The following is a 13,164-nucleotide window of genomic DNA, read 5'->3' on the forward strand; positions in this document are numbered from 1 at the left end:
TGCTGGCAGGAGAGTAGTGGCCCTGCCTGGGGGTCCTGCCGGGTTTTTTTTAATGGGGCTTCCCGCCTCAGTAGGAGTGTCAAAGCACCTGTGGCCCTCTTTAATCTATCACTCAGGTGAACAGTACTTTATAGCCCTTTATAGATTAAAAGCCTGAAGAAGCTGTGACTCAGTCAAGGCCACCTTGAGAATGTGTTGACTGCAAAGTACCCTTCCTGAAGTGGGTGGGCTTCCAGGGACCATCCAGGGGGCATGCACAGGAGGGGATTTGCAGCCCTACAGGGCAGCCAGACCTCTTAGTAGGAAGTTGAGTTGGCATCCTCAGTAATCGCTGGGTACTCCTCTAATTTTAGATTACGAATATTGGATTTTCACAACCCTTAATAACTCAGGTCAGAGGTTACGGTAACCTTCCATGAGAAGAAAAATCTAGGGTGTCTGGCCATCTGGAAGGCCCCCGGAAGCAGAGCACTAGATGGTGACTTGCATGCAGGTGGTTTTTGTGGAGGTGAGATCAGGAAGCAGGAGTGAACAGGGTGAGTGAGACGGGGAAAGAGGAAAGTCAAAAAGAGGGGAGCAGTGTCATCAAGGTAACGATTGTGGGCACCCAGGGCTAATTCCAATGACAAGGTCCCCTGGAATTGTCTGTCTGAAGGATCAAGAGGGTGGACACCTATGCCCTGGCTCCCATCCCTCTCTGGTGAAATCTTGTCTGTGGGAGGCACTGACTTTCCTATACTTTTGGGCAAAAGGGGATGAGTGAGGTGCTCAAGATGTACCAGAAGCTCTAGGGTAGAAAGGAACCAGCACAAGCTGAGCCTGAGCTCATGTGGAATGGCCGGCCCACCATTGCTGTGGCCAAAGTCTGAGGGGGGCCAGGGGCTGACATCCCTCTGGCTCTGTTGATTCCTATGACACGTATGGGAAGTTCATCTTTTCTGCTGCGGCTGCTGCAAAGATGACCCAGCCAAGGGTCACCTTCAGGCCGAGTTCTGGGACGAGCCCGTCGTCATGGAAATCTGTCACCCACACCTACTCAGCTGTCTGCAGCTGTGTGATTTGGGCTAGTTGTTTTTAATGCCTGTGCCGCAGTTTCCTCATTTGTCCAGTGGTGGTAGCAGGAATACCCATCCACTGGGTGGCCGTGGGAATTAAATGGTGTTATAAAACCCTGAAGGTGGGATGAGTCTGGTGAGCATCCTGATGTCGGTGCCCGTCCCCTGGTCTCTAGGGGAGAAGTAGGAACAGAGACCCTCTTAAGGGGGATAGGATGGAGTAACTGTTTAAGGCAGGCACAGATACAGAGTGATGGCTCCCCTGAGAGTGAGGCTATTTCCAAGGAAGGGGATGGAGGAGCGCTGCCTGGGGGTTGTGACACCAGGTCTCGACCAGCGTAGGTCTGGGAACAGTGAGAAGGGAGGGAGATATGCCGGCATGCCATGAGCAAAAGCCCAGTTCCTCTTGCTAGAAAAACTGGTTGAGCACCTGCTGTGTGCCAGCCCTGAGGACTCAGCAGTGAGCAGGACAGACACAGCCCCTGCCCCTTGGTACTCCCAGAGGTGACAAGCAGAGGGCCTGTGTGGCAGGAGCAGGTGGTGCTGTAGACCAGAGGGTTAGAGGCAAGAAAGGAAGGATGGGAAGGTATACAGATATTGACCCTTAGAGATGGGGCTTCGTCCCCACTGCTAATCCCAAGCAGCTTTGTGCCTGGCTTAGAACAGGGGTGCCAGTGGGGTGCCAACGCTGATACACAGCCCCCGCCCCACCTGTTTCACGGCACCTTTTCCGTGAAGCCTGTGAATGAAGAATATTACCTGCCCTATCAGTAAACAGAGGAAGTTGCAGCCATCAAGCCATCACCTTGCAACCACTTTTAAAGGTGAGCCCCGAGGGAACTCCGGATGGAAACAGGATGCCTGCCATGCCCGGGAGGTGCCCCCTGAGGAGACTCAAGATGGGAAGTACAGGACACTGGCCCTGCATGGCGCAGGTGCACATCAAAGGGATGATTTCAGTGAGCCCAGATTTTGCATCTTCCCATACACAGAAAAAAGCTAAATTCCTTAACTTGAGATATCTGGGTTTTTTTTTTTCCTTTAATTACCAGTATTCTTTTGATGTTCTGACTGCTTGGTCTTTGTTGCAAAAACTCCCATATATCTTGGCTCCTCCCTTACTATTCCCGGATTTGAAGTCCTCAGAAAGTCCACCAAATAAAACATAATTCTCAGCTTTCAGGTTGTGCATTTTTGTTCAGTTGACAAGCCTTTCCCGACTACCCAGGCAAAGGGTGATTCCTGGACACCACCAGCTCCCTTATGAGCAGCCCCGACTCCTCTCCACCCAGACATCACATGCATTTATCTGTCCTGTTAGCGAACTTCCAGAGGACAGAAACATGCCTGATTTTTTCCTCAGCTCTGAGGCCAGCATGCGAAGACTTTCAGTAAATAGCATTTTTTCCCCTTTAGGTTTGCATTTTTAAAAGCTTATTTTAATTGTGGTAAAATATATATAACATATAATTCACCATTTTAACCATTTTTAAGGGTACAGTGGAATAGTGTTAAGTATATTCACATTGTTGTGCAGCCAATCTCCAGAACTCTTCTTATCTTGCAAAACTGGACCTGCATCCATCACAGGACACTCCCCACTGCCCCTCCCTGAGTCCCTGATGCCCGCCATTCTGCCTTCTGTTTCTGTGAACTTGACTGCCCTAAGGACCTCACTCTGCTGTCTGAGTGGAATCACACAGTCTTTGTCTTTTTGTGATTTGCAGTAGATGCTGGTTTTTATCCTTTTTAAACAATACAGTTGCATGTGTGGCTCGGGTCACATGGGCCAGAGCAGCTGGGGCAGAAAAGCCCTTCCTTTGCTGCGCAAGGCCCTCCCACATGCCACCTTGTCCTCCTGGCCTTTCTTGATCCTTTCAGGACTGCTGGGGTGTCTCCTTTCTTTAAACCCAGGAGTGCTCTGCCAGTTTCTCTCCCTGGACACTTTGATTGGCTTTGGGTGGCATGAAAGTCACCCACCCCACATCCTGCGGTGGGCTGGGAGCTCCCAGAAGGCAGAGTCCATGTCTGGCTCGCCTTTATCCTTGGTGCCTTGCCAGCCCGAGGCCTGACTTCTGGTAGGTTGTCAGTCAATGTGGGTTGAACTTGCTGGAATGCACAGTATAAACAGGAGCCAAGTCAAAATGAGGCCCCATCCCCAGTCTCTGAAGAATGGCTCTGTGCTTGCCCCTCACCTGCTTTCCCTCCCCCATTGCTCTTGTTCTTCCTTCTGGCTCTGGCTCCTCTGTCCAGTGCTGGGCTCTTTGCCAAGAGTACCTGGCATCAAAGATCCGAGGGTGCAGGGAGAAGGTCCGTGGGTGGCTGCATGCCAGCATCCATCCCCACCTCCATCTGGCTGCTTAAAGCAGTCAGGTGGGTGTGGACTCCCAGAGGTTGGGGACAGCCTGGGTGATGAGGGGCAGCCTGGGTGATGAAGGAACAGCCTGGTTGTTGGAGGGACTGTCTGGATGATGGAGGGACCACCTGGGTGATAGAGAGACCATCTGGGTGATTGAGGGACAGCCTGGGTGATGGAGGGACAGCCTGGGTGATGGAGGTCCACTGGATCTGTTCAGATGGTTGACTTCCTGGCTTTCCTTCTATGCAAGGCCCAGTGCTGGCTGTTTCCAGGGCTCTGAGTCCTGTGGCTTTGATTTTGTTATTCCTGCTCACTCTTTATTTTATTCATCCCTGATCGTAGCTTATCTTGGGCAGAGATGGCCCTGTGGGTAGGGAGGGGTCCCCACCTAACTCATTATCCTCCTAGGACCTAGAACATCCTTTGTTTGCTAGAATGCTGGCTCGGCAAAACCAGTTGAATGCCTGTGTGAAGGGTTCCTGTTCTTAGCTCAGTATTTTTAGCGGATAGCCAACCTGAATGTCTGCAGAGATCAAGCAGGGAAGTTACTGTGTGAAACACTCAAGGGCACATCACAGTGGGGGTGCTGGAGCCTGCCCAGCCCTGCTAAAACCGAAAGCAAACAACCGAAAACCAGGACTCACTTAAAGTGTCAGTGCTTTAGAATTAGTACCTCATTTAGAAGCCATCACCTGGGAAATAGGAGTATTATTCTTATTATATGGTTGAGGAAATGGAAGGTTTGAAGGCTGCATAGCCAACCCAAAGGAAAGGTGGTGGGAAGTTCACAGTGGCCTGGGTGACTCTAGGGTCCCCTCTAAGACAGAAAGCCCCTGAAGCCGTTCTTCCCAGTACACTTCTTTTATTTTTATCTTCAGTTTTTAAAATTGAAGTATAGTCGGTTTACAATGTTATGTTAATTTCTGGTGTATAGCATAGTGATTCAGTTATTTTTATATATATATATTCCTTTTCATATTCTTTTCCATTATAGGCTATCACAAGGTTTTGAATATAGTTCCCTGTGTGCTACAGTAGGACCTTGTTTTTCTATTTTGTGTACAGTAGTTAATATCTGCAAATCCTGAACTCCCAGTTTATCCCGCCCACTCTCTTTACCCACTGGTAACCATGAGTTTTTCTATGTCTTTGAGTCTGTCTCTGTTTTGTAACTAAGTTCATTTGTATCTTTTTTTTTTTTTAGATTTCACAAATAAGTGATATCACATGGTATTTTTCTTTCTCTTTCTGGCTTACTTCACTTAGTATGATGATCTCCAAGTCCATTCATGTTGCTGCAAATGGCATTGTTTTATTCTTTTTTATGGCTGAGAAATATTCCATTGTATAAATATACCACAACTTCTTTATTCAATCATCTGTCAGTGCACAGTTCCATGTCTTGGCTGTTGTAAACAGTGCTGCTATGAACATTGGGGTGCATGTATCTTTTCAAATAAGAACCTTCACCGGATATATGCCCAGAAGTGGGATTGCTGAATCATAGGGTAAGTCTATTTTCAGTTTTCCAGCACACTTCTAATAACCAGATCAGGCCCTGATGGGGTATGTCTATGGATCTGCTGGGCGATGGAGCCTGGGGCCACCACCCATACTCAGAATGCTGGGAAGTTGCCTCATTGGGGCATCTTATCTCATCTTGTTACCTTTCCCCACAGTCCCTGCCTTGGCCGTGAGCAGCTGGAGAACATGTGTTTGATCCAGAAGCCAACAACTTGTGACCCTCTCTCTGGGCTGCCTGTTCGGAGCATGTGCACAGGTATGGACCAGGCCACAGGCCAGGTCAGGGTAAAGGACACCTTACATGTGATGCTTGCTTTAAATCTTGTGGCACCACTTCATCTTGCTTCCCTAATAATGTTCACAGTCGTTTTGCTTTTCACATTAATCTCAAAACTGTGATCAGGAAGAGCCCTTGCTGCCCATCTTTGGCTTGGGCTTGGATCTGAAATGTGTTGGTGCTGGCAAGAGGATTCCCACACTCTGGTCCAGCGCGAGGAATTCCTGCCATGGAGGAGTGTGGTTGGAAAAACACATCATTCATTTTCTTTACAACTCTTCACGCAGGCCCAGAATATCATCTCCCACTAACCACCAGAAAACAGACAGGGCAGGCAGCATTCCCCTGTGTCGTACATCCTCCAGGCAGGTCCCTAGTGGGACATTGAGACAAAGCGATTCCTGAACTAGAGAAGATCTTTGTATTTGATGAGCGTTGAGCCTGGGGATTGGATTTGGAATACCACTGGGGGTCTCTTTCCATGAACTGCGTGCCAGGTTCCACCATGGTCCCTTGGGGGAGGGAGAGATGTGGAAAGTGCTGGGTGGTGGGTCAGCATTTGGAGTTTTTTTCACATGCTATGTGGTCAGCATTGGAGTGTCCATCAAGGCTCTGCGTTGGGTTCCTTCCAAGACCCGGGCTGGGAGAAGCCACCGGGTTCCTGAACTGATTGTTAGAGGTCCAAGAGGGCAAGACTTTGCTCTCTCCTCTCTGTGCTGCAACTATACTTTCAGTTTTCACTGCCAGCAAGGACATCCCTGTTCGAATTCTGTCTTGTCCCAAGGCCAGTGCAGAAAACAAACAGCTACAGTAAGTCGTCCAGAGCAGGCGCCATGGCCCACCCCACCTTAGCCTCTGCTCCTGATGAGCTGACACTGACCCAGTGAGGTGCATCTGAAGTATGTGTTCAGCAATCCCTGCCCAGTATTATGTGTGTGTGCATGAAACACTGTTCACACCTTTTGTATTAAGCCTCAGATAATTTTGGAGAAAAGCACAACGTGGGGCTTTGTTTCCACCTCTAGGGCCCCAAAATAACAAGAGGAGCTTTACAGCCGAACCAGACCGAGAAATTGTGCACGTGACATTGAACCGGGATCCACGCCATGGTTTTGGTAAGAGGGCCTCCAGAGGGGACTGGCAGAGGGGACCCAGTTTCTCCCTCTGGGCGGAAGGGTGATATGTCCCATCTTCCTTTAGACTTTTCTCCTCTCCTTCCTACCTGTCCTTTTTGGTGATCACGTCTTTTTATTTTCTCTAAATATCCCTAACAAGCAATGGGACTTTGGGGTCAAAGTTTTCCTTTTAGGCCTGATGAGGTTTTGGGGTGCAGATGTGGAAAATCTAAGTACAAGATAGAAAAAGATTTTTTTCCCCCGATACCACGTAATAAGCTTTCTCTCATATATTTAGATAATTAATGACGGGGAAGAATAGTGAGTCTTCTGCACGTCTTAGTATTTACCACATTTGAAGACCCTTAAGAACCGCATAAGAAACAAGGCACTGAGAGAAGTTACTTGATTAAGGATCATCTGTTTCCTCTCTCTGATCATGTATTGGAGCAAAGTCCATGCACGCTGATGGGCTGTGTTCCTTGCTTTAGCTGTACTTGCAGACAGGGGACAATCCACTTTTCTCCACGTGTCATGGCAGAGTAGAAAGAGCTGTTTGAGGATCAGAGGAACTAGGTGCAGATATCAGCCATGCTACTTGGTAGCTGTGTGATCTCAAGCCGATAACCTAACCTCTCTGAGCTGCAAAAGCATTAAGTATCATCTTATTTAATATCATTGGATTACAGGTTTTGTCATTCATGAGGGAGAAGATGTAGGCAAAGTTGTTCCTGGCATCTTTATATCTTCTATTATACCTGGGGGACCAGCTGAAAAAGCTAAAAAGATCAAACCGGGTATGTCTTTTTAAACTGCCAGAGATGCTGCTTTAAGGACCTGCTCTTTCTCATTTCCTTGATGGGATAATTGAGATGTCTCATTTTTCCAGGAGGGCAGATACTAGCCCTGAATCACATCAGTCTGGAGGGCTTCACGTTCGACATGGCTGTTAGAATGATTCAGAATTCCCCTGACAACGTAGAATTAATCATTTCTCAGTCAAGAGGTATGTCTTAACCTGCTTTCTGAAGCCAGGGAGCCTCCTTTATTTTCACGAGTCCATTTTTCCCACCAGGTGCTGGGGCTTTCAGTCCACATAGGTCTTCCTCGTAATTAATGGCTTTGGCTCAAATCAACAAATTCTGCAATTTCAGGGGCAGAATGGGCTCTACCATTGCTCAGGTGGGAAGGAGACAGGGGAGGTGTTCTTGAAGCTGAATTCACGTAACAAGCATGCTGCTCTTACTTGGTTAAGACTTGGCATGTTAGGGATCAATCAAAAAAGTAAATTTTTTTTTAAAAAGATGCTTTCATTCATCCATTAGATAACTATATGAGAGCAATAATTGCTTATAACAAAGAATAATATTACTCCGTTTATTTGTGGACAGGTTTGGGGGGATTGATGGAGGTAATAGGGGGATGTGAACACCCCTTTCCCTCCCTGTTACCTGGTCCATGACTGCTTCTTGGTTGGGTGACCCTGCAGTTTAACAGCAGACTGTCTACAAAGCCAAGCTTACATTCCAGGAGCTTTGGACAATTTCCCCTCATGTACAGAAATGCTTCACGTTACATCAGCCAGCATCTTCTGGGTCCCGAATGTGGGCACCCCATTTGCCTTGCCCTTTGAAAACCATGCAGACTTTCTCACTCTTGCACGTGTGCACGCCATCATCAGATGGCTCTCCCAGGTGTTGGAGCTGCCCCTGGTCCAGCAGCTGTGGGGGATGGGGAGTGGCAGAGCTGGGGCCTCAGCCCGGCGCCTTCCATCCTGTGGTTGGAGCTGACCCGGGGGCCTGCCCGGCACTTCCACAGCACCAGCCCTGGCTCACTGCACTGCTGGATTTCCTGCATTGTCACTGTTTGTCCCAGTGTTTTAGCTTTCCTTGCGCTTCCCTCCATACTTTGCACAGGGGAAAGATGAAAAGGAGCAATTGAACCATCCTTTTTTGATCAGGAAACATAATGCAGCCAAGGTGGAAACAATTTAGAATCAAGGATGGCCTGCTGGGATGGGAGGGTTGTCAAAATTGGCACCCAACGTCTGTGAAGCCCAGACATTAGAATTTTAGATGATGGAGTTCCCACAGTGCCTGTGAATTACATGCCCTCACACCCTGGGGCCCCTGTCACCTGTTGGTAACTTTGCCTGGTCACAGTTGGGGTTCCTTGGCACAGCTGCCACCTTTGTTGGAGGACGATGTTTCCATGGTGATGCTGGCCGGTCCCCTTGGGCAGAAGCTTGATCACCTGGAGTTTTATTCCAGCTGGGCTGCTGTTGGGGCAGGTGCTCTAGGTTGAAGAGCAGGGACAAGACAGACAGCATTGCCTTTCTGAGCAGCCATCACCGTCTATGACGGAGTGAGTGTAAATTACCTGTGGAAGTTCTCCCGGCTTGAATTTCCATTAGGCAGGACATAAATTGCACACCTTGATATTTTAACCCAGTCATAAGTGCCATCCTCATCTCCTGCGGATTGTGGGGGGCAAAATGAACAGATGCTTCCCATGTTGCCAGGAGGACAATGACAGGAGAATCCGTCAGTAAAACAGCCAGGGATAAGGCCTGACTGAACGGTGGCCCCACCGCTCTCTACCGAATACCTTTAGGCTTAACAACTAATTCATTCAACGAAGTTCATTCACCGTGTTTGGGCACTTTCCTGGGTGCTAATGCGTCTGTATCAAAAGTCATAAACTTATTTGTGTTTTCATATGTCCAGATCTAAAGAAAATCTAACCGTATTCTTTCTCCCCATATACATTTGGTGAATAGCTGATATTAACATGAGAATAGTAAACACATTTACTGAGGCTCTCAGTACAATGTACGGAGCTGTAATCTTTTTCTCTCTCTCTCTGTATATAAAAACTTCTCTCCCTATATAATCTCTAATCCTCACCAGCCCTGCAAGGTAGTTAATATTATGTCTATTTCAGAGATAAGGCAATTGAGGTCCAGAAATGTTAAGTATCTTGCCGGAGGCTTTACCTATTGGTTCTTGACCTTATGTTGTTTCCTCTGATCTGTGTCAGCCCGCGGGTCAGACACAGGGTAAGTGGGACTCAGTGGCCCAGCCTTGATCCAAAGGGAGCCTACTGTCTGGTTAGTCCCATGTCCCCACAAAGGACCCGAAATATTGGTCTTTGGATCACATGACGATTACAGGTGAGCTCCGCAGGCTCTCTGGAAGAGGCTGGCTTTAAGAGCACCACCACATGCTGGCTGTGGGATCTTGGGCAAGATCTTAATCCTTTCGACTCTAGTTTCTCATATTTGAATTGAGATCACAACTTCCCGGTGGGTATTTTGAAAAGATGAAAATAGATAGATGTGTGTATGTGTGTGTTTGTGTATACGTGTGTGTGTGTAGTGCCCATCACATGGCAAGAGCTTAATAAAGGGAAACTGGCATTATTCGCTGTCCCTTGCTCCTGTGTTTTCATAACCAGGTCACACAAGCTCTATTTAGATTTCAAAGTCACATCCAGAATCTTCCCTTCCTCTATTCTAAACACATCACCTTTCATGAGGTGCTAACCTTACATGCTCCCCAGCAACTATAAAAGGTATCTCTCTCATTGGAGGCAAACGCTGTGCCCCACATAGAAATGCCACCGAGATGCCAGCCTTTCCAAGCTGCTGACTTCTTCCTGGCTTGGTTGTATAGGTGTTTGTGGCAATACCTCCAGCGAGGAGAAGAAGAGCACGGCCAATTCCAGGGTCTGCTCTACAGACAGCCTGAGCGACGGGCACCGAGGAGGTTTGCCATCACATACACAAGACCAGGAGAGAGTCAGTGAAGAACTAGGCATGGCTCGGACTCAGAGATTGATGCCCGGGATGAGGCCTCGGCTGTCCACTCTGCCACTCAAGGTAATAGCCCTCTTGCTTGAATTTGGGGGAAAGAGAATAGACTGTGGAGTCCAACAGCCCTGGCTCCAAAGTCCCTCCTCATTCTCTGCCGTCAGGTGGAGGGAGGGTACCTAACCCCTCTAACCATCAGCTGTCTCATCTGCAAAATGGAAATAAATGCCTACAGTGGACTGAGCTTCCCATGACCTTAGTCACCAATTATAACTGTTACTGGTAATAACCAGATGTTGCCAAGGGCAACACACGGACAATCAGACATTTCATGTCCTTGGTCTCTAGTTGGGCTTCAAGCGGCAGCTCATTGGCTTTGCCCTTGACAACACATCAAGGAGGAAGAAGATGAAGGCTGGCTTTGGCATGCAGAGAGCTGTCTACATTAGTCCCAGGGCCACCACCCTCCAGCTGTGTTTCCTTAGACACTGGATGGAAAGGTCTCTCTTTGCACCTCCAGACCTCTCTCCCTTCTCCTCTGGGCCCTGAGAAGCTGACATTCACCAGCTGAGTTGGCCCTCCGGCTTCTGGTTAGCTCTGCCCGGGGAAAAGCCTTCTGTTTTCCTTCATCTCAGCCACAGCCCCACTCACAGCTTGTGTGATGTAGCGCGTGGTTAGTCACTCAGTCAATGTCCATTGTAAGTATTATTCTTTTGCTGACTCCTCGTCCAGCTCTTCATGGGATGTACCATGGCCGGGGGAGCACCAGAGCCACTCAGGAAGGAACTAGCATTCATGGAGTCCTGCTGCCAGCCAGACCCTCAGCACTCTTGTCGCCACAGCTCAATGCACAGGCATCATTACCTCTCTCATAAGACATAAAAATGAGGTTGAGACAGGTCAGCTCTTCTTGGCACAGTTCATTAAGTCCCTTCCCCACTAGAAATACTTCAACAGGGGAAGGTCTGTCTTATCACTGCCATCTCTCCAACTTTCACAATACCTGGCCTGTAGTAGGTGCTCAGTGAATGGTTGTCACACGATCAGATGGATGAATAAACATACCGTACATGTCACGGCACTGAGCAAAATGCCTGGCACGAGACAGATCTTCTGTCCTTCCCTCAAGCATTCAACTACTGTGGAAACCCAGTGCGGCTGCTCTCGCTCAGGATGATTGCAGGTCCTCCCAAGGTTATCTTCTGCCCAAGAAGCTGCTGGGTATCTGGTACCCAGCATGCCGTCTCTTGATTGGTGTCATGTGTGAAGCTACTAGGAAGTGTCCAGATGACTTCAGTTTTCATAATATTTGCATCTTGAGTGGAAACAGGAGGGAACCTACTGGGCCCCTGCTATGTGCTAGCATCATTCATAGTCACTGTTAAAGGGCGATCTCACATTCCAGTCCCATGGATTGGGAAACAAGACTGGAGAGACCAAGAGACTGGTCCAAGGTCATATAAGGAGGAACTGACAATGCTGGGAGTGAATCCCCTGTTAGCTCAGCCCGGAAACTTACGGTTGTTTTTGGTGTGCAGTGCTGCTGGCTCCTGAGAGCAGGTGAGAGCTAAGAGGGACCATCTGCTTAGGCAAGTGCCTGCAGGCCTTCTTACTTTTTTTTGTTTGTTTGTGGCAGGATGCTGGTTCTCGTCCTTCATCACCCTCAGAAACCAATGCCAGTGAAATCTACTTCGTGGAGCTGGTTAAAGAAGATGGGACACTTGGATTCAGCGTGACTGTAAGAGTTCTTAGGAAAGCTTGGAAAGTAAATAGTTGAAAAGGGGTTCATTGGAGCCTTGGTGGCCATTCCACTCTCATACCAGCCTCTGAAGTTTAGGTGCTCATAGGAAGTAGGATGGGAGTTCTAAGTGGAACTGGGGGACCAATGGCAAACATGGGGTGAGTAGACACTCCAAGCAGTGTGGGTGGAATTAAAGTTATTCCAGACAACAAGGAAAGGACAGCAGGGTGATGCTTCAGGAACACAAGCCAAAGGTGAGTGGGGCAATTCCAGGTCATCCAGAGCAGGGTCACAGTGGAGCCTAGCACTCCCACTTCCAAGGTCAGGACAAAGTCAGATTGGCAAGACCTCCATTCAGGATGGACATTTTGCATTTGATTTCTGAGCTCCATCTGGCAGACCCTGGAGGAGGGAGGATTAAAAACTGTACAAGAATGATATAATCCCACTGATGTAAAATCTTTATATATATATTTGCATATACATGCATGGATAAATTAGAGAAAAATATAGAATTAGATCTTTACCTAGTGACCTATAGGGATATTCATGATCTATTGTTAAGTTAAAAAAAAAAAGTAAGTTGCAGAATACTGTGTAGTTGAATTCTACTTTTGTATCCACAAAGCAACACACACAATACAGGGCATGCCAGGCACCAACCTGTGGGCCCAGAGCTGCCTCCGTCTTTGCTGGTTGCTGCTTATGGGGAGAAGATGTGCTGCATTGATGTGACTCTGGTTCATGAGCACCTGCCATGGGCCAGTGCTGAGCTGGATACGGCACAGCTCCCTCACACAACTCATATAATTATACTTCTTATGAGCATCTAAACTTCCTGCTCAGCGGATAATATAGCTTAAAGAAACAAGTGGATTGTATGAGATGGTGTCATGTGGAGATGATGGGATGGGATAGAGTGACAGGCAGATGGGGGCTCTCTGAGTCAGAGAGGTTGGGGAGGCCCCTTCAGGAGGAGGCAGATGGGTGGTTAAGTTTTTCATTGTGTTTTCCAGGGTGGCATTAACACAAGCGTGCCCTGTGGAGGTATCTATGTGAAATCCATCGTTCCCGGAGGGCCGGCTGCCAAGGAAGGGCGGATCCTGCAGGGTGAGGGGTGGAGTCCTGCTGGGATCTGCATTCTGTGGTGTGATGCGCCCTGGCCTGGGGGTGGGGGGTGGGGAGTGCAGCCTGCAGGCCCGTCCCACTCCCACTCTGACACCTTGTGCAAATGACTGCCTCTCCAGGTCATGGATTCCTTACCTGGAAGAGGAGATGATTT

General features: G+C 48.3%; 1 protein-coding gene across 1 annotated transcript in view; it reads left to right on the forward strand.

Annotated features, from left to right (window-relative positions):
- LOC140685370 (FERM and PDZ domain-containing protein 2-like) overlaps positions 1-13,164 on the forward strand; it is a 98,006-nt gene that overhangs the window by 84,274 nt on the left and 568 nt on the right. Inside the window, exons 19-25 of the mRNA XM_072972398.1 lie at positions 5,094-5,194; positions 6,241-6,330; positions 7,020-7,127; positions 7,220-7,336; positions 10,005-10,210; positions 11,778-11,879; positions 12,899-12,992. Of these exons, the coding sequence (XP_072828499.1) occupies positions 5,094-5,194; positions 6,241-6,330; positions 7,020-7,127; positions 7,220-7,336; positions 10,005-10,210; positions 11,778-11,879; positions 12,899-12,992 (818 nt within the window). The remainder of the gene's footprint in view (positions 1-5,093; positions 5,195-6,240; positions 6,331-7,019; positions 7,128-7,219; positions 7,337-10,004; positions 10,211-11,777; positions 11,880-12,898; positions 12,993-13,164) is intronic.

This window comes from Vicugna pacos, chromosome 11, assembly GCF_048564905.1.
Source record: "Vicugna pacos chromosome 11, VicPac4, whole genome shotgun sequence".
Taxonomy (NCBI): domain Eukaryota; kingdom Metazoa; phylum Chordata; class Mammalia; order Artiodactyla; family Camelidae; genus Vicugna; species Vicugna pacos.